Source organism: Lonchura striata, chromosome 5 (genome assembly GCF_050655825.1).
Source record: "Lonchura striata isolate lonStrDom1 chromosome 5, ASM5065582v1, whole genome shotgun sequence".
In the NCBI taxonomy this organism is placed as follows: domain Eukaryota; kingdom Metazoa; phylum Chordata; class Aves; order Passeriformes; family Estrildidae; genus Lonchura; species Lonchura striata.
In genome coordinates, this window is record NC_140707.1 from 49,451,842 (window position 1) to 49,474,226 (window position 22,385).

The following is a 22,385-nucleotide window of genomic DNA, read 5'->3' on the forward strand; positions in this document are numbered from 1 at the left end:
CCTGAAAAGATAACTGGGCCATGGTTCCACAAATCCAATTTACCTCATTTGAAGGTCCATTTGGCATACTCGTTTGCTGAGTGAGGACAACTTCTTCAAGAAATTTTTTATATAATCAGTATTGAATATTACAGCATTAAAATCATAGAAGGTGAAGCACTTTTATCTGATTTGTGTTATCTAGGTAAATTATTTTCTAAGTGTTTTAAGTGAATAATGCTAACAATGAGGGGAGAATGTTAGTACTTATAAAGGATAATTATAATGTATTGCATATCTCAAGAGATTATATGATAACTATTTTCTTCCCATTCAATAGTAACATGTACCACCTTCTTTCCTTATGTGAAAAAGGACTTCCTAGTTGTGATGACAGAAAATGGCTTATGAAAATATTAAAGAGCTAATATCACATGGCCAGCTAGTTTTCAATTTAACAATCATGCAGGTAGTGAAAATAGCTTCATTGTCTGAATGTGGAATTAAAGTCAAAGTTGTAAACTACAGTCTTACTGATAAAAGACTTAGCAATTCTCTGTCATCTTTAAATAAATAATTTAATCTAGTTCATGTTGTTTTTCTTCATTTTGCTTTAATCACTTTATGCTATAATCACAGCCACAGTGAGACATTTTGGTATCCAAGGGAGTATCTCCAAACCTTAGGCACTGCCCTCACCAGTGCTCTAGCCAGCTGCCCTTGCCATTTGTGTTCTCTGCTCTGTCTTCCCAGGTGGCAGCTACAGCAACTGAAATTTGCCAAATTTACCTCCAACAGTTTTGGCTATTCTTGAATTCTGGTTTCACACCCATTTGAGACAAATCAGCACTCAGCAGTACTGTGAAAGAAGAAATAATTATATTTCCCCATTTTCCTTTCCCAGTTGCTCTGTCCTGCCTCCACAACAGCCTGTCCATTCTGCTGGAAAAAGGTCTGTGTGTGACATGATGACCTAGCCACGGTGAATCTTTCTGGATTAGCAATACATTTCTTTTTAAGTGGCCAGGTTAATATTAATCCAATAATTTCCCCAACATCCAAGACTCCTGACCAGAAGCAGAAGGGCATGTGCTGGCACAAAGGAGAGTGCGGCACAAAAGTAGGAGAGCATGACTCTAGGCACAGAGCACACACCACTTCTGGTGGCAGAGCTGGCTTAAAGCATCCATGAACCATGGCTTTGGTTAGACAGAAATCAGATGTAGTCTGTTATGTTTTCCTCTTTAACCTGAGTTTGGATGTATGGTTCACATCTTGCTGTGTATTATACTCTTCCAGCTGTGCTACAATAATGGCATCTCTCCCCTCTCATCAGGCAGTAATTTTGAATTAAAATGCCTCTTCTAGGGATGGCTTCTAAAGTACAACACATACCACCTCGTGAATGTGGTAACCGATATGTCGACATTCCAGAGTGCTAAATAGGTGAGGATGTTGGCTTTCAGGAACAATCCCTTGCCAGATAATCCTTCATTATCTGACAGACCATCTGGTTTCCAGTCCATCAATGCTATATTACTACAGTCAGCTCGCTATGCTTGATTATTGCCCAACATTTGTATTACTTTGTAAATAATAGAACTCAGAAAAAGAATCTTCCACAGACTGAGCAAGACAAATCACCACTTGCTTATGTACTTGTCATTGTCATTTTTGGATAATGGCCAAACAGTGGATTTTTGTCCATGTGACTCGTGAATTCAGAGTACAGCATACCCCATTGTTATCAGGAGAAAAATCACCAACTTTTAATTGCACAATATATATAAACACAGCTGGCCTCGTGACTCATTCTGTAATGCAATATGTTACTCCCTAAAATTCTGTTTCAGGTGTGACCTCAGGACTCTTTCTATTCCAGTTGTTGAAGTCTCTGAGATTTACAGTGATATACTCCTCAGGAATATTTAAAGAATTTTTTTTTTCTTGGATTTTAGAAGGAATGTGAATGAAAAGCTGTATCTATTGTATATCCCTTTGGTGTCTGTTATGTCTGGTGTCTAAAGAATGAGTAATCAGAAGAATGTGCAGTTTATAATTCCATAAGCAATTATAACTGATCTCTTTACAGTAAAATGGGCATTTCTTCAGTGGGAGGAATGTGACCATGGCAACATAATGACATTACAGAACAAGATCAGGAAGAACAATATTAGCTGCATTTATTAAAACAGTATATATTTACTTATGAATAAAACTAGTGCTTTAGTGTAGTTAATAATATAATGAAAGTTTTATAAATAACTTATTGGCTTTTAAGTGAAGCTGGTCCTCAATCCTTATTTGCTACCAGAATTTCACTTTTGTGCATAACTCCCTTTTCCACAGGAATCAGCAATCTCTTTACTTTCTTTCAATAGTCTTAGGGTAAAATTCCAGTTATTCCTCTGTAACTGATATTGTCATCCCTGCCAATACACAGTCCTAATACTAATGTGTGGGTCAAAATCTAGATGCCTAATGAAAATCTATGGCCAAATAAATAAATCTCTGAACAAAATATTTTTGGAAAAAATTATGATTAGCTTCCAGTGAAAAATGCACAAATAAACAATGAAAGAAATGTGTAATATTTTTTGTATTTTTTTTCCCCATAAATGGAATACTTTTACAGTGAGCACTCCAGCCACTCATGATCACACTCTTGCTGGACATGTCTGAAATTCTTTTTTCCACTAATGAAACACAAATATAAATATAATGAGTTAGGGTGTTTAGGCCAGGCTTCCTCCCAGGGAGGTTGGTGGCAGAGAGAAGTGAGGACTAAGTCTCATTCAGGAGAGTAACCTGTGCAACCCCGGGTGCTGGATGTGTTGCTATGGTGGGTGAGACAGGTTGATGAAACTCCACAGGCTCTAGTCAATGGAGCCAATTCCTACGAGCAGGGGAGAACTGGGTTTCATGAGCAGAGATGGTGCTGCAAAGAATACACTTCCAGCATGGGGTACCCCACAACTCAGACACAGTGTGCAGAGCAGCCATGTGACTGCAGCTACAGAAGCTTTAACATCTCACCTCTGACTGGCTTTAAAATGGTGCTTACACCATACTCCAGCAAGTGGGACTTCCTGGTCTGGATTCCTCTGTTTTCAGGAGTAAGAATCTTTAGCTCCTGGTCAGGCCCTTTAAGCCATTGTATAAAGGAGAATATATTTCAGAGGCTGTTATTTCTAAAAAAACAAGGTAGCAGATACAACCTTACATTATAAGGAGCCCAACCATATGGGTGTGTTTTAGGCATGATCTGGAAATGCTTAGAAGTTGATGGATGGAGCCTACCAGTTGTCTCCACCTGGCAACTGCATGACCTTTCTTAACAGTAAGAGCTTTAGGCTTAGGTGATGATATCATTATCTGGATATGACTTTTTTTTTTTTTTTTTGGTCTCATCAGTAGAAAATCCAAGTTTTCTGGTATGGTCCAAAAAGAGCAGTTTAATTTGTGTTAATTTTGTTTTTCTCAGCTGAAAGAATAATTACAATTTAGAAAAATAGTAGCTTATAATTTGTTCATGGAACCATGCGTTAGATCTTAGAGCACTAGAACTATTGGTACGGATGTTCTGGTTTAAGTAAAATGTGTTTGTGCAAACTGACTGGTTTTATAATCAGTTTTATTCATAAGCAAATGGCTTTACAATATCTGCTCTTTCAGTTTCCCAGTCATGGTGCTTTGCCTACACTCAGAGTTGCAACATGCTGCTCTTTGTCCCAGGGTCTGTCCTGGCAGGGCTTTCTGGAGATCTGTGGACACACATGGTGGTGCTCTGACCACATCTTCCTCCCTGCAGCACTCTGACCAGCTTTATTGTTTAAGTGTCCTCTGGGTAGGATGATGATCTCTCTAGGCTGCTAAGCAAGCTTTGTGGTTGTCTCTAAGGACAAAGCAGATTTTGTCCTACACTTTTAAGGGTTATACAAAGTTCTGCTAAACACAAATAGGTTCTTAGTTTAGTTTCTTTTCTGATGAAATACTGTCTAGCAAACATATGAAGTCAATAGCAAACCCTGAGGGCTAACAGAATTCAGTTCAGTTGTTTTTCTGTGATGGGCAAGCAGTGTCATTTAGATTTTTCTGTTATAGTTACACACCTATAAGCACTTTTTAATTAACTTCTTCCTGTGAGAGAATTTCTATTCACAGGTGTTTATAAAGTGGTCTCATATGAATCACAGAAGCAAAACCTTTGGTCATGCATCAGTTAAGGTAGGAAATGTAGACATCCAAGGTTAGCTGGAATGCTATCAGGCATCCTCACATTTCCCCATTGCTATCTGGAACATTTTCTAGGCCAATGAAAACTCTATCTAAATTTCACAAATGAAAAGAACTGCAATTAAAAAAAAAAAAAAGAAAAATAGAATAATAGATAGTGACTGACCTGTATAATATAGGTACTTTCTACAGTCTTCTCTAAATTCAAATTTTATACAATTTCCATGTAGACTTGTAGAAATGCCAGTTAGACATCTGTTGCCACAATCCACGCATATGATTTACATGACAGAATTACAGGTGTCTAAATTCTGCTTCTCTTGCCTAATATGTTAAAACTTAGGGCAACTGTAAAATTAAGAAGTGTGTAATTTAATATATTTTCTTAATCTCTGACAGAAAAACATTAGAAAGGTAGTGCAAAAGAACTTGGTTAGCAATCTGTAAATTTGCAGGTCACTAATGAATGTGGAAAAAGTGAAATGTTTATATAGAGCCTGTGGCACTGCAGACTATATATAATGATCACCCAGCAGGACAGAAGCACATTTACAGGTTCTGCTCTGGAAGGCAATGTGAGCGTCATTTTGAATTAAGTTGCTTACCTGGCACAAAAGGAATCAAAGAAGGTTCTGAGGAGCAGGCAAGCAGCAGCAGATTATACTGCTCAAAAATCTTGGATTGACTTTTTTTTTGTTTCTTTTTAAGTAGAGTGTTTGAGAATTTGTATAGTCTAAACAATAAGAACCAGGATCTGCACAATTTAGTTTGTATTCAAATTTGCTCTCTTGAAATTGAAAACCAAATACTATTGCTTACATACTGCAACAAGAATACATTTATGTCATCTTTCAGTACAGAATTCTTTCCTTCTCTTCTTTATCCTCTTACTACCACAGTTCCCCAGACCCCTTCTCTATCTAATAGCCCCTAAGAATGCATTTCATTTAGGAAGTCTCTCAGCATTAACACACCAAGCTATACAAGTTTTAGTGTATTTCTACTACTGACCCTTCTCTTTCTACATTTTTTTTCTATGTGTATATTTGTTTTCCTTTTTATATCTGATTTAGGTCATCTCACTGTAAGCACAAAGGAAGGCACTAACATTTACAAAACAATGGGAAAGAATAAATCTTTATATAATACTGCCACCAGCTAGAGTATGAAAATGAGGTCTGTATAGCAATTACAGGTTGAACTTGAGGGGATCAATTTTAAGGTAAAAAAAACATTGAAGCACTTAACATACTGCCATGTACCTTATAGTAAAATGATAGTTCCTCTCCCAGGAGCAGGATATATTGCAGGTCATTTGACATTGGAGTTGCTATAGCAAACATTCTAGCCAGTAACTAAACAGTAATACAGAACTTTCATGGATGTGGGTAGAAGCAATATTTTAGCAGCCCCTATACAGCCTAGACTTTGTCCACACAAGGTTGGTAACAAACAAAGGGTAGTGCTTGTATGGCTTACACCTTAAAACTGTGCCTTACTTTTCATATGTATACCTATATTCCTATACCCTGGAATATAAAAAGAAAATTCATCATCTTTATGTCACTAGAAATTATTTTAATGAATTAGAAATTGTTTGGGTACTATCTGAACTTCCCTAATGATTTGCAAAAATCATGAAACACAATTCAGACTTTGGCCACAGACAGATTCTATTGCCCTTGATAATTTTTTAACTCCATCTTCATTCAGAGAAGCTTCCAGAATAATGCCAAAGTAAAGAAAGCTATAGCTTTCAGAGCACAAGCTTCAAAATGTGGTGTAGGAATTACTGGGATCCTGAAAAAATAATCTGTAAGAAATAGTATATGAGTTTTTGAACCCTTCAATCTCATTTCTGATTAGCTAAAGAGTGATCTGTCAAGTTCTGTGGTCAATTCTCTTTATGGCTCCACATTTAATACAAACATTTACGCAGAAAATCAGCATTAATCACAGCTAAAGTAAGAGTTCCCCAAAAATTACTGTTTAGGTGTAAACTTGTGTGTAGTAATGAAAGAGGAGCTGTATCTTAATGGCAGCCCTGGGTTGTGTTCCTTAAAAGACAATGAAAATTGAAGGCCTGATATAAAGGCTTTAGCCAACAGAATAGTTCCACTGACTTCAGAAGGATGCGAATCAGGCCCCTAAAGTATCAACTCACTTAGTACTGACTGCTAAATTTATAGCACTTATTTTCTTTGAGCATAACAGCATCCATTCATCACACTGCAGTAACAAAGCTGTAACCTGATCTATGACAAATATTACCAGCCTAATGGCTGATGTCCATTACTGACGGGACCTGCTCACCATTTAGAAAAGATTGGCACTGAAGGATTACTGAGCAAACATAGCACCTGAAAAAACTTGCATGCAGGAGTCTGTCATCAGGTTTGTGATCGAGGGCATTATCTGAGAACGCTGGCTCTTATCTTCGGTTGGAAACTGCTGAAATTGCCAACAATTCTCAACAAAGGGCTTCCGTCATGGAAGGCTGATACACCGAGCCAGTCTGGTGGTGGTTTACCTTCCCAAGGCTTCATTCCTTTTTATGGATCACCTGAGCCCAAGCAGCACACCAGTCTTTAATAGCTTAAATGGCAGGACAACCTAGCAAACTGATGACAATCAAGGGAAAACCAATCCTTTTCGGTAGAAAGACAAAATTCCAAGCATTCCCTCACAGTAACTTAGAAAGGCCTACTTTAAAAACTGCATTTTCCCAAATAGGATGCTGTGAAAACTCTCTTGCCACTGATTCCCAGCGTTTTGCAACTTTCCTTATATTAAACTGCTCACTAGCCAGTTTTCACCTTTTAAACCAAGAAATTTTTTTTCACGAACATGTTAAATTGACATTCATTCATCCTTTTTCTTTATGTAACCCTAGATAAAATTATAAAATTTTGAAGAAAGTTGGAGAAAATTGCTATTTGTACAAAAATACACTGTTATTTTTCTTGTTGTTATGTTACAGCTTTGAAAGTTATTAATTACTTGCAAGTATTAACATGAGTGGCCACAGATATTTTATTTTTCCCATTTAATATCTCATATTTAATTTGCACAGGAGTTTTTAAAATGTAACTGAAAGTTTTGGTTTACCCTTTTACATACTTCTTAAAGAAAACCTAAGTTAATTTGATGCTTAAATTAAATTACCCATTTATTAAGGAAGTATGAAAAAAAAGAGATTAAATACTTTAATATGCTGTGACCCAATAGGTATAAGAAAATCCAAATATTATGCAATTATACAATTTTGCATTTTCAAACATGGAGACGTATACGTGAAAATATTATAAAACAAAAGCTGAAATGCTAACTAGCTAGTAATTCAGTTTTATCCACAAAAATTAGGTGAAATTCAATTGTCTAAATCACAGTAGCAATCAAAAGAATAAATACTGTCTATATACTAAATGGTAAATCAGACAGAAGATAGACCATATTTCCAATAAAAGTGGTACAGAAAATCAGTTCTTAAAATACCTAAGACATTTTTGATGAAATATTTTATACAGAAAAATAATTGAATTAAGACATAAATGGAATATATAATTTGTTGCAAGAAGGGTTTTACAAATTAAAGAAGGTACACTTATCAAAATTAATTTCTTAAGTCAGGATATAAAGTTAGTTTGTGTGGGATTAAAATTAGGAAAATATTACTTTCATTAAGAAATGTTTTAATTGTAAGTGATCTGAGCCCCTATCTAGATTGGGAGGCAGGAGGATTGTAGAAGCATTTATCCCAGCCCCAGAGTTTAACTCTACAGAGAACAGCGGAGAGATGTATTGGGTTTGGCTACCTAATTCCTACGCTTCAGAGGTGTTTATTTATTATGGAAAAATTCCATTTGTCAGAATGAAATAAACCCTAAAAAATCATTCTGTTTTTTGAGACACCCAGTGTATGATAGTCAGCTACAAAACAGCGTATATGCAAGTTCAGGCAGAGCTAAAATACACAAAAACAGACAAACACTGAAGGCAAGCTATATAAAAAAAGCAGCAGAATTGATCTTGTATTCATAGCTGGAGCCAATGCTTCAGTCAGAATTACTGCTCCATATGCTACTTGAAAACTTCAGAAACTGCCTACGAAGTGCCTGCTGGCTCACAGTGAAAGCTGCTCTCCAGGCTGGGTAGACAGAACGCAGTGGTGCAGTTTATCTGAGCTTATATGCACGCATTCCTGTAAGGAGATGCAGTGTGTTAGACACACATTACACTTGATGTAGGCAGTTTTGGAATTAAATAAAACTATTCTTATTGCATTAAAGCTAGTATTGATAATTATAGGGTAAAAAACCACAGCATGCCATAAGTTGCATAGGCAAACATGAAAATTAAAAAAAATCCCAACCTCATATGTATTTAGAATTTTATTTTCTTTGAAGAGGCCAAAAACATAATAAGCAAAATAAAATATTTATTTTTCACAGTTCGATTCTCTGAGTCATATGGAATTCAATGTGCCCTGAACTATGAGTTAGCATTATACAGAAACACATTCTTCTAAAATCTTCTAAAATATTTCCATACTTCATGCTAATTCCATAAATTAATTTTATCTTGTTTTATTTAAGATTCCTTCCATGGAAAATCTATGTAACTGTCAAATATTCATAGCCATTTACATTGCCTTTTTATTTTGATTTGGCACACTGTTATGGAGGAATATTTTCTCCTCCATGGTCAAGCATGGATATTCTCAACATCTGGATCACTAAATTTCCTTCAGAATGTGAAGTATGATATACAGGAAGACTTCAGTTTGGGTGAAGAACATTGCAAAGAGAAGAGGGGCTGGTGTTGGTGTCAGGGATGAATGATCAGCCTACCCGGCTGTTACTGCTGCCATGGCAGCTCTGTGGCTCAACAAAAAGACTGCCTTCCTAACAAAGATGTATTTTAGAAGTTTCTCATATAATGCTATTTAACTTCCAACATTAAAAAAGAAAAAAAATTAATTTATTAGGAAAAGAATTGTAGAGACTTCCACTTTTAATAATACAAAATTGTTACTAAAACTATTGTAATATACATTATAAATCTACCCTGAAAATAAGAAAACTATGATTACTGAAAAATTCTACCGAATCTAATAGCTTGTCATAGCCTTACTACAACTTTGTAATTTACAGTTCAAATAGTGAGCAAATGTATATAATGTAAAGCTCAGTTATTTCTGAAGTAAAGATGTTTTATCACTGAATAAAGTACTTGATTTGGCACAGAATCTTGATCCGCATTTTTACAGATGTAAAAATTTTAGTTCAAATCAATGTAAGTTACATACAAATAAAAAATTGTGGACTATAGTAATTAAAAGGATTTGCATGAAAGAGACAAAATTGTGTTTTCAGACATAACCAGTAAAGAAATGAATTTAAATGAGGTAAAGACACGTAGATTAGACAGAGCTATAATAGTGCCATTATAAATAAGTATGAGATATAGTCTAAGAAATATGCTAAGTGTACATTTTTTGATTACTTAGGTCAGGACACAAAAAAATTAATGAGAACTTTTTCTCTCACCCACTTTAAACTACATCTTAGAAACTTTCATTTGAAAAATAAAGCTTTTGACCTAAAACACTGTTGCTCCTTTCCACAAGCATGCTTTCTACAACTAAAATAAAAATGCTTTACTTTGCATTTTACGCCGTCTGCCAGGTATTTCCTGTGAACATCCCATCTAAAATCTCTTGGTTCTAGTAACTAAAGTCTGTAAAGAAAATCCTGGCAAAAGTGTAGTTCTAAGGTTCAAAAGCAGCCATTTTAAACAGAAAGCTGGTTTTGTTGTGTTGACAATCACATTTTAAACTGATTCCTTCCAGATGAAAAGATGCTATTTCAAACAATGTAATAAAAGTGTGAAGTCAGCTGTTCTAAGGACATAAAAATGATTTATCTGTTCTCTGGTCACTGTTTTTTTTTCCTTGATACAGTGGAAATTTTATTTTAAAGAAGAGGTTATCAAATAATAGCTAACAGAAGCCCAAATTACAGAGAAGTAAATAACTACTTGTCTTTTAAAGAAGCACATCATGTACCTGCAATTAATTTTGCACCTCACGATGCCTCCTCTACCGTGTTTATGAAATGTTAAATGCAATGGCTAAATTTACATAACTTATAAATAGCTAATTCTTGGAGTTGACTACTGACAATAATCAAATTTCAGAGCTTTTTCCTTTCGTAAGAAAGAGGTTTCAGATAGTTTTCAGATCTTTTAATCTGCCTGTAACTGGGCATGACAACCTTTCTCCAGCTCAGATTTGAGACACAGCCCCCCCATCTCTCCATCACGGTTTGAATCAGTTTCTCATGTTTTAAATACAGGTTTCAGTTCTGGAGACTTAATGGCACTAAAGAGATATCATTTCAGAACAAGCAAAGATTTCTAGGGACAGACCCCCAAAAAGCAGCATGATCCAAAAGTACGGCTTAAGCTTAATTTGCCATTTAACAGTAATTCCTGAAATCTTAAGGGGATATGCAGCCCTGGCTTGTGATTAAACTCTGAGGGGACTTGGTTCCTATCCCGAATGGCTCTCACTAGCTGAAATTTTTGTACAGCCCTAGGGGAGCCAAGGAAGCTGTGGAGAAGGACAAGGCGCGTGGCGCAGCCTGTGCGAGCTGTTCCCAGTTTTCTCACTCTAGGTGGCTCCCAGCTCAGCAGCTCCGAGGCACGGAGCTTCCAGGACTCAGAGGCAGCACCTGGTCCCTGCCCAAGTGAGGAGAATGGTGCCAGGCAGAAATGTCTCCATCAGGGTGCCTGGAGCAAACCCCTGCTTGGAGCACCAGGGATGTCATAGCAGTTCACCACTGTGAAACACTGCAGACTCTCACGCTGAGCCAGTTACTGAAGCAGGAGAAATGCATGGCCGTTTTCCTGGGCTACCAAATTTGTGAGACAAATTCTTCCCTTTCAGAGAACATAAACTCATTCAGTGATTTTGATGATAAAGCATGCTATGGTGTTTTCTACACATTAGACCTAAAAGAAGGTTTATTATAAGTACAATTATCACATTAATCTAATTAAACATGATATTTGAAACCATCAGGAACCTAATGTGGCAAAATAACAAATATCCTTGAATGTTAAAATAATAAGGATTATACAATTTAGCTCCATTGACCTTCTGAGTAGATACATTAAAATGGATTGCAAACAATTCTTACAGGTATTTTTTTACTTCTTTAGTATAAGAATCTTATGATGCAGTCATCTGATTCCAGGGAGCTACTGCTATAAACACTAATGTTATAATGATTTCTATTTATTTTATAGTATTAGAAAACAGAGACATGTAAGAAATCATGTTTTTAAGGTTAAAATGATATGATTATGAAAATACTTGAAAAAAAATACAACTTGAATCCTTAAAAAATGTAGATGCTACATCCAATGTGAATGTACTTCCAGTGGCCTTAGCAAATGATAACAACTAATGCCAGTTAACGTCTGGCCTGTTTACTTCTAAGATGCTTTTAAGATTTACATTATTTTATTGTGTTCTTTTTTCCTATGGGAAATAAATAGACATGTGTTTCATCTTTAAAGCTCATGATTCTCAGAAGTGATTCTCTTTAAAAGTGTTCTTGTTTACTGTGTTGCCATATATACCAGATGAATGAATTTTTGCAAGTAAAATGTGTGTCCGTCAGTAATAAAAATGTGGTTAGTCAAATGCTGCCCTTAGTTACTCCACCATAATGTCATTTATTTCAGACAGCTACACACATAAAGTTTTTCACATTCCAAAGCCATTTTTTTATGTTTTCAAGTGTTAACATATGAAGATGGGGGTAGGGAACCTCCAGTCAGGAGCAAGAATTCTTGCCTGAATGGGATGATGAAAACCTCATGACAGTAACATCAGTAAACACTCCTGACTCTGGAGACAGGCTGGGCTCTGGAACAGGGAGCTTGCCTTGCACTCAGGATATCCAGCTTCAGGCCTGAACCTGCCACTACATCCATGTCTGCTCTTAGGCAACTACTTCACAAAATGAGCTGATGATTAAGTCTTCAAAAAACTGAATTAGAAACCTGTATCAAATAATGCAATTTTGTGTCCAACACATGTGTTCCTCAGAGCTTTGATATTAAGGTGCTACCAGGGGCCAAATAAGCAACCTGGTATCAGGCTGCTCTGTGAGACCCACCTGTGCGCCTGCTCCAATCCAGGTCTACTTGACTCTACGTGACTCACTTTATACATCATTATCCTCATCTGTACGTTTGAGATAAAGGTGTTTCCTTCTTCTGTTAAGTGTTTTGAGACCCATTGGTTAAAAGAACAAGTGTCATCTTTATTCTGTGACTCACTAGTGTCGCAAAACCATCCAGCCACTTAGAATTGTTGGCACTGGATAAAGAACTGGTTATATACAAAAGAAAGCTTAAAGCACGTCACCTTCATATAAATACACAAAAGATGTCTCCTTTGTGGTCGTATTTGATCTAAAGCCTTTTGAGTATAATATAAATCAATATGTTAAAGTAAATTATCATGGAAATTCTGTCAATCAAATTTTATGCATTCTTGTAATCTTGGAAGTAGTCTTTATGATTACTTTATTCAAGGCTATATCACCATTTATATTTTATGGCTCAGCACCCATTCAGAGTAAGAATAAAAATGATGGTTTTAAGACACAAATCCAGATAAAATAGAGACAAGGAAATGAAACTGAAAACAGTAAGACCAGATATTGCACATAGGTCCATGTAGACCAAGGGGTAAATTGAGAGTAATTGGCATAAGAACAGTTTCAGGGAAAGAAGATCTATCACTGTATATATATGTCATGGACTATGAAGAAGCAACTCTTGCTAATTAGTCAGAAGAAATCCTGAAATTCTCTGATTGTGTGACACCTAGTCTATGCTAAGGCATTGTTTTTCCTTTCACTGCAGATATATGAGACCAGTTTCCCACAGGGCCATGTGGATCCTGTCATCCAAACTGCACAGGCATGAGGGCACTTGCTGAGGAGTGTTGTGTTCAAAAATAAATGTACTGATTAAAGAGTTGATAAATTTAATAATGTACTATGAGAATTTCCTATGTCCCTATTTAAATTTTGCAAGCTCATGCTCCCTGAAAATATGCGAATACTAGCTTTTGTAAAACTGAGTATTTCTTTTTAAAGATGTGCAAAGCAAGAAAAAGGGTTTAAAAATTCAGCCCTAAGACATTAACTTTATTCATGAAAGCCATCAGATTCAACACAGGTTCCCAGTTTAAGCCACTACGTTGTCCTTTATAATTTCAATTAGAGTTTTCAATTCAACAATTTTTAAAATAAAACTGAATTGAGACGTTGGATAATATAATTTCACACAGGAATGTTAGTGAAATAACATGGCAAGAAGATGCCAGCATAGAATAATGTGATCCACAGAATAACTCTGCAACATGACAGATGAAAAGACCAAAAATTAGCAACATACTATAAAATATGTGGATGCATCAGGACATATACAAATAGCCATTTTTGTGGTCCAGTACTTTTATTTTAGCATCTTCAGGCTCACTTTAGCAAGGCTGGTGCAAGTATTATGAGTTTGTAAGAGTGAGACAGGCCAGTAGGACTAGAAGAGAGATGGATCTATACATAGATTTTTTTCCCTAGAAGTACAAATGCTAGCAGACTTTCCTCAGTGCTCAGATGGAAGTTACTGCTCCTGAAGTGGAGGCAAAAAATGTACCTGTACTTCAGTTTGCAAGATCACAGTTTCTGAAACTGTCAGTGTAGAAATAAGTGTAAGAAACAAGATTTTTGAATGTAGCAAGCAGTCATGGGTCCAAGTTCACTTCTGCTCCTCCTGGTCTGAAGTGCTAACAGTAAATTAAGGAGTGGGGTAAATAGCTGTGTGTTTGTGGGAAATAACATCTTAATCTACAACTTCTGCTTCCTTCAGAGCATTGAAAGCAGAGCCTAAAGTCTGGTCTTTCAATATCACAAGAATTTATGCCTCTAGTAAGTTGAAATCAATCTCTCCTTTATAAATGCACACTGGGAAAAGGGATTTTTGGCATGATGTCTACCTGGCTGGAAATATTCTTGAAGGCTTCAGGTGAAGAATAGGATTTGTATCTTGTGCAACCCTTTTTTGGGAGCAGGAATAGTCACTGATGATATTGGTGAGTGCCAGAGACTGGTGCTTGCCTGCATGGCTGCCAGCTCTGCCAGTCTCCGTCCCTGATCTAGTGGCATTTAGCAGCAGCAGAGTGACTTCTGAGTCAGGTGGGAGAGCCAGGCCTCAAGAGCACTGCTGCAGCCTCTCAAACACTTGTTACCATGACATACCAGGCAAGACAAAAGAGAGTGCTAGCAAATTCCTTAATTGATGCATGATTGCTGATATCACATGAGCCAAGAGCCCTCCAGCTTCTGCATGTTTGCTGATGACTTTGCACTCATCCAGCTCCTTCTTAGTCTTGGCTGTTCTCCCATATACTCCACCCATAGCTGACAAGTTTTGTGCAGCTTTATAACCCCATTAATGTATGAGTCAGGGTGCTGATTATTAAACAAAAAGGTGTGTGGTCATACAGACAATTATAGGTACAAGAGAGTGGTAAGGTGGTGCTGAGAACAAGTCAGGAATAATTATGAAGTTATCGGACTGTGTAAATGTGGTGGCAATTGCTCCTTCTCAAAGCAAATTAAACATAAATAATCAAATAACTCAGCAGAACTAATGAAGTCTCAAATTAATGACAATTGTGTTTTGCACTTTCCCAGGTCCATCTAGCTCTAAGAAAGGCTAATAAGCACTTTAAACTCTAACTTATTGAAGTGTTGAATTATAAAAGTGGAATCCAGGACACTACTGCCCTTCCTGTTAATTAAAGTTAACAAATGAATGAGAAGGTAACAGGTTTCTTGACTGAATGTCTCCCAGGAAACCCACTATAACCCAGAACATTTACTGCTAAAATTATGAGTCCATGACAATCCAAGTTTATAAGAACAAAGTTGTTTACAGACTTGAAATAAAAGCATCCATCATTTTAATGCTGTAACTGCAGATTAAGACAATGCAGATGGGCATAATTTTCCATTCTTAATATGAGACACAACACCATGTGTCTTTAATATAGATACAACATATACATTCAGCTAGAACATTGGTTTATTCTTACATTTCAAATTCCAACTTAAGTCACTATCCAAAAAAAGCAAGTGAGTACAAACACAGTAAAGATTGATTATGCTGGTATAAAGATCAGTCATTTAACACAATCTAACATCTAACGTTATTTGTAGGATCTACAGACAATGAGAAGTCTTCTCTATTAATGCTTTGAATTAATCCTATATCCAAATATTTTCCCCAATAAGCATCAAATTATTTTTATGTTGGCTATAAAGCTATCACTCCTCAATAAACAGACATGCTCCTGGTGGGTTTACCTCACTGTCAAAGACCTGTCAATTCATGCATCATCTAATAAGTGAAACCAGAGAACCTTTACTGCACAACTCCTAGCAAATCCAACTGAGCAGAGGTTGCTTATGCAGGTCCTGTGCAATTGGTAGTGATTGGATGCTCTCAAAACAATTTCACAAAATCCCTGAAATTAATAGCTCTGACTCCCTTTAAAAGAAAGTTACGTGACCTTCAATACTCTGCTCAACTGAGACTTCATTTAGTGAGTCTTAATTAAATTTTATGTTTTGTGGCTCCCATTTTCAAGACAAGAAAAGAATTAAAGGGATAAATCTTTCTTTGAAGAACTTAATTCCTCATGAAGAAATTTTATTTCCAGCTAAAGAGATACTCAAAGTTTACTCAAAGTTTGGGGGAAGGGAGTTTTTGTAGAACTTCCTGTTGCGTTTTTGTTTGGTTGTTTGGTTTGGTTTTTGTTTTGTTTTTGGGTTTTTGTTTGTTTGGATTTTTGTTTGGTTTGTTTTGTTCAAAGATTTCTAGCATTTTGTAAAGGAGTTTTCTGATTCTTTGGAATGGACAGTGTTCTGTTAGTGATTAGACAATTATTTCCTCTGTCCTTTTCATTGTAATGAGGACAAAATCAGAGGGATGGTTAAAGAATTCTGGCAGCTATTTGTGATGAAGCTTTCCATGAAATCAGCAGATTGCTCCAGTGATACTGCAGTAACATAGTACTGGTCGATTTTCAGTAATAGCCACTGTGAAACATTTGCATGTATGTTCATAAAAAGAAATAATTCCTAGGTTGATTCTGCATAGTTAACCTCAATACAAAAAGGTCAAAAGATTAAGGCACAATGAAGTGTCTCACCTGAACTGGTCTTTGACATTCTGGCTTACCTTAGCTGCTACTATTCAAAAGTGTAAGGATGAATCAGCATAAGCAATATTCCCAAATGTAAACATTTTCAGGGACAGGCCATTAGTAACACTTGTTTTCCTACTGTATTTCTATATTTTGTTAGGGTTTTTTTTTTTTTTTAGTAAATTTAACATAAAATCACAGATGCCAAAAGGGAATTCACTGGAGATAGATGCCTAAACCCTTTTTCGTTTAGTTTAGTTCTTTCTGCTTTAGTTTATGCCTAAACTCTTTATAGATTTAGATATTTATATATTTTCAGAAAATGCCACACACCATCATGGGGGGGTTTCATGGTGCCAATATGAAATAAGCATGGGGCATAAATGAATTTCTTATGCCCTCCTCACAGATTTACTTGAGTCTGAACACCTCATAAACTGATTTAGTTTTCTTAGTATCTAAATGTAAAGCCCTTTTCTGGAGCTCTCTTCTGCATATTTTTGTGGTCACACAAGGAATGGGTTATCAGGATTAGAGATTTTCACAAATTAAATAATTCGCATTCCACCCTCACTTCCTTCACAGTTGTCGTAATCACCATGCCCCAGAAAACCAGACAACTTGTGCAGACAGGAATGAAAGACTCATGGAGTCATACAGATTTTTCAGGATTAACAGACTTATTTTCTAATTGCTATCCAAAATTTAATCTTATAGTTCATCTGAGATATTTTATCTCATTTTTTCCCCCTATCCTTACTACTGATCGTCTGTTTAAATGTAAATTTCTGCCTCTGTCTAACTTCCTGGAGAAAAAACAGGTAGTCATGAGATTTCCTTTTTGGTTAGATCAGTATTGACTGCTTTTGATAGAGGCAAGTAAAACTCTATATTAACTCTTGCCCAACAGAAATTCGGTGCAATCTACTGCTAAAACGTGATTTAAATATATAATATTTTCATGTAACCATCTTCTTTTTCCTGCTCAATAGTTCATGACTTGTTACAAACATTAAAAATATTCTGGTTTATTTCCACTGTCGGGGGACAAGAATTCCATAGGAAAAAAACAATGAATAATCAATTACCTTGGAAGACGTCTCTTGATTTAAACTCTCTCTCCAGATTTGAAAAATACTAGTGAATTGGGATGAGATAAATATTGTTTTCATACTCACTGACTTAAATATTGAAACTAGTTTTCTATTTAAAAATAGTTTAAATTAACATAAATATTAATACGGCAATAGTTTTCTTTCAAGAAGCAATACAAATTAACATAAACTCAGCCTAGAAAACCTTAGAAACCACAGATTATTATTTGCGTGGAATGTTTTTAGCTTTTAAGCTTTTTAATGTCTATTGTAGTGAAAAACCAAAACTTTAGTCTCTCAACAAAAATGAATTTACAACTAATAAGGACAGCTGTGATAACTTTGTCTTTCAACACCTTAATAAAACTTCTTTGTATGTCCCTACTTCCTCATTTCAAACCATCTGGTTCTATATGGATGTACTAAGGTAGTTTAGCTTAGCTAAATCTCACTGCAAGAAACAAAGCTGGTCTAGTTATTAATTTTCACTGCTCATCTCACCTCTGTTTTTCCAGTGCAGCTTGTGGATGCAAGAAATCTATGTCTCACTGCACCTATGCTGCCTCCATACCCAGCATCTGTGCCACTATATACAGGATCAGTTCCATTTTGGTGAATATTTAGGTTGTAGTCATGATCTATGGGTTGGACTCAATGATCTCAGTGGTCTTTTCCAACCAAATTGTTGCTGTGATATGTGGATTAAAAAAAAAAAAAGGGTTGCTATGGTATTAAAAAGGTCTATAGAAAGCCTGGCAGTTACTCAAAGCTAGGTTTTACCAATTAGACTTACCTTGATTAAAGGCTAGCTTCCAAAGAGCTCCTGTGGATAACAGACTTAACTTTAAGCATATGATTGATCCCATTACATTCACTGGCTTTAACTGGACTGCTCATAAAATTAAGCCTATATTTAAATGCCTTTCTGGATCAGAATCCAACTCCCTTCAAAGAGCTTGAGCTTAGAGCAGTGGTACCTTGGCAGTGGCAGTGATGCCAATATGATTCAAGTAATTCTTTTTTCCATATTCTGTCAAACTGAAAAGCTGTGAAATTTTGCTTACACAGGTCTGCCACAGGTAACTGGGAATGCCACCTCATCAGAGCATGTAAACAAGTGATACACTCAACCTGAGCTAGTTACTAAACCAGGACAAGACACAAGAGTGAAGATACAGCCATACACTGATGCAGCCGTCCTGCTCCAGTGCTGAAGCAGGCTTTGCACCAGCGTCTCTATGCAGCTGTGCATTCTTTGACATATTCTAATAACCCAAAATGGCATTGTGAGTCTAATTTAGACTAATCAAGACTTTTCAAATTGTGCTCGTTATGTACGAATATGTTTGCCAAATTCTTGCAATTGCAAAAAGAAGAGTGGAATATAAAGAGGATCTAATGTCTGGAAAATGGATGATTAAGAAAGGTTGCATAAAATTGACAATTTTAAAACATATACTCTTACCCTTCTCGTTGGAAAATAGTCCTAAAACAGTCCCCCAGGCTCTTGTAACTGGTTGGATCAGCTTTCCCTCTTTGAATTTGGAACCTAAAAAAAATACAATTTACATCACAGCATGAGAAGTCAGGGATTTTAAGTCACTTTTAACTTTCCAATTATTATATAAAAGGAGTTTTAAAGGTTTTTTTTATGTCTCTGATTCATTATTATATACTGTTCCTGATATACTTATTAACACTGTTTTCATAGAAGCTGTTAAACCAAGGAAAAATAGAGCTTTAGTAGTAACTTTTTTTGTAGTTTATGGAACTCACAGTATAGCTATCACCTTTGACATTTACACCTCTTTCTAGCTGTTTGAAAAATAAGCTGTTAACCCTGTGCCTGATCCAAGGCCCACTGAAACTAATGTGAATATTTGAGTCAAACCTTGCTTTTGAAAATCTGGAATGTAATACTATCATGTGTTGCTCATTTTTATATCTGACACAACTACAACAAAAATCAAGCAGAGACATGATCAGATATTAGATTCGTAATTCAATAATAAGATGAACAATAAAAGCAAGTAATTAATTATTCTAATTGAAACCTTATTTTCTCTATTCAAATTCTGACAACAATAAAAATTTCAACATGTTGTGGCCTTGAAAGGAAAATCAAGATTATGATTTAAGATTGTAAACTTCTTATTGTTATGATTTATGGATAGCAACAGTGAGTTTAACAAACTATATTATTTTACTAAGTATCTCAGAGGATCCTATTTCTTTCAGTTTCAAAACTGCAGCTGGCACATTCAAGTAGATTTAGATTAATTTTTAGCATCATAACTTCTTTTTAAACTGCTGATTATCAAATAGAACTAAAAAATAAAAAGAATAGTGCTGTTGGCAATTCCAGTTCAAAATAGCCTTACAACAGGCAATCACTATACTGTTTTTTTCCCTGGGTACAATAATCATCCTGGTTTCAAGGAATAATTAATATTGTTCCTTATTAATATTAATTAATAATTAATGCTGTTCTGAGAAAGGTCAATTGTTACTTATTCTGATCACTATGTTGGATCTCATTTATGTGAGATAATGATTCAAGGGACTTTTAACTCAAGGTTAAACAGCAATTTTCTCCTCTCCCACAGAATTCAGTAAGGTCAAGTGAACATTTGTATTGTGGCAAAAGGCATTCCTCGTTTTCAACATCAGTATTTCTGTGCTAACACATCTATAATTTTGTTCAATTTGAGGAAAAAATGTCTAGTGATGCAATTCTTTGGGCAATTATGAAGGCAAGCCCACACCTTTTTTAAAACAGTCAGAAGGAAGCACTGAGTCCCTCCATAGTCCTAATAAAAGTTGTTCAGGCACATCTGGGATCTCTATCTGGGGTAACCTCTTTTATTAGCACAAGAACTTGCTGCCAAGTTGGCAGAAAGAAGAATGCTATTCAATAGACTTACACTCAAATAAGAGCTGGTGCATAACATTTTGTCTGAAAAGATCCCTTGGGAAGGCTAATAGTTGAAAAAAATGCCTCAATGCCATCAGCATAGTCCAACAGCAATACCAGCTACAGAAGCTTTTACATTGTGGCAGTTGAGCAATCCAAATTATAACAGAACCTAGTTTCTATGCTGATTTTAATATATTTAAGACTTGATTTCTTATGCACCTCAGCTCAAAATTAAAAATGTCATTGTTTTTCTTAAAGAAAACTTGCAAAAACTCACCTCATACTTTCTCCAAGTATTTAAAAACAAAGTTTTCTTAACCCAAACTAATTTCCTTGAGTTTCAAGATTTGGCCTCCTTGTAAACTCAAAAAAGTATCACTGTTTCTAAAACATCCTTTGAATAATGCAGTTTGCTCTCTTTCACCCTGTAAATGCTCAGCAATGTCCTACTTGCACATGTGTAAGGTTCCCCACTAAATTGTGCATGCAAAACTGTTTGTTGAACTGGGGCTTTAATTCCAGAGTCACAGTGGATCTCAACAACATAGTGAACATATTTATATAATTCTGTTTAACAGCTTACACATTGGCAACTTCTCAACTAAATTTAAATGATTCAATAAAAATACGTCTTTTATAGCAATAATGTAAGTAATGGCATAAGAAATGCAATAATCCTGTAGGTAATTTACGTTTTATCAGATGAAGGCTAACTTCTTGCTAAAGAAGTCAAAGAAGCTTTATATTTATTTCACATATTTGTTTTAATATAGATAAGACTTTAGTGTTAAATGAGTCCATTTGTTACACTGAATCACACAAATAACATATTCCTTCCTTTAGGGTTTTTGGATCCATTCCTTCCCTAGTAAATCTATTTTACAGCTTTAACAGCAATTCTAAAATACATGCCAATTATGTGCTTCAACCTAGATCTGTGAATTGGCTTCTTTGATTCAGAATTGCTTGCCTCAATAAAATCATGTGTAACTTTTTAATGAACTAACTAATTGATCACCAGCACTTGTTATAAGAAGCTCAGGGAAGAGCTGAAAAAAATTGTTTTTTTGTTTTCCTAGAGACAGCAGCGTCAGCCTCTATTAGTAGTCTTAATAACACAGAAGAGGTAAAGCATTCCCTTAAAGAAAACCCCAACCTGGCCTGGTTTTAATGATTGTTTAGAGGAATGAATACAACTGGGGGATATGTAATGGCTTTCTCTGCTTCAAATCCGTTCCTTTCTAAAAGCACTATAAAACCACTGAATTTCATGCATTTTTGAAACTTGGATGGCTGCCTTGTATCCTTTTAGCTTTTGCTAGACCAAAAAAGATAAATTCCCCTCTAAATACCATCAGAGCACTAACTTCTGGTCTAATAATTCTGAAGTGTGATGGCAGGCAGCCCTCAGTGACATGCTGAACAGCCATATGTGCAGGAATGCTTTTCAAGGGCTGGGATGGAGGACCTCCTACTCACTACCAGCATCCAAGTAGTGTCAGAAGTCACTGGACACTCCAACACATTGTGTGCCTACTGCAAGCTTTATCTCTTTAAAAGTTAGCATCAGGCTAACTTTCCCCCCCTGTCATTTTCCTGCTTCTTGGCTTTCTGGGCAGAATTCTGTGGTGTTGAGCACTCCCACTCCCACAGAGCTGGGGCAAGGACTTTGCACCCCGGGTTACCTGGGACCAGCCAAGGCATTTGCTGCCTGCCCTCTTGGCTCCTTGCAGTTCCTACATCCATCTCCCATGCTATGAGGGACTTCCCATTTTCTTTTCTGGCTTGTAGCAGCAGTCCAAAGGGCTTGGTCTTCCATGTCCCCTTTGAATGAACAGTACCTTTGCAGTAGCTTCACTAGATACCA

At 36.0% G+C, this 22,385-nt stretch overlaps 1 protein-coding gene across 10 annotated transcripts in view; it reads right to left on the bottom strand.

Annotated features, from left to right (window-relative positions):
* The window catches only part of SLC25A21 (solute carrier family 25 member 21), a 233,236-nt gene that overhangs the window by 38,469 nt on the left and 172,382 nt on the right, over positions 1-22,385 (bottom strand). For all 10 annotated transcript variants that reach the window (XM_085582137.1, XM_085582145.1, XM_085582136.1 and 7 more), the window contains one exon: positions 19,067-19,150. In XM_085582137.1, the coding sequence (XP_085438263.1) occupies positions 19,067-19,150 (84 nt within the window). The remainder of the gene's footprint in view (positions 1-19,066; positions 19,151-22,385) is intronic.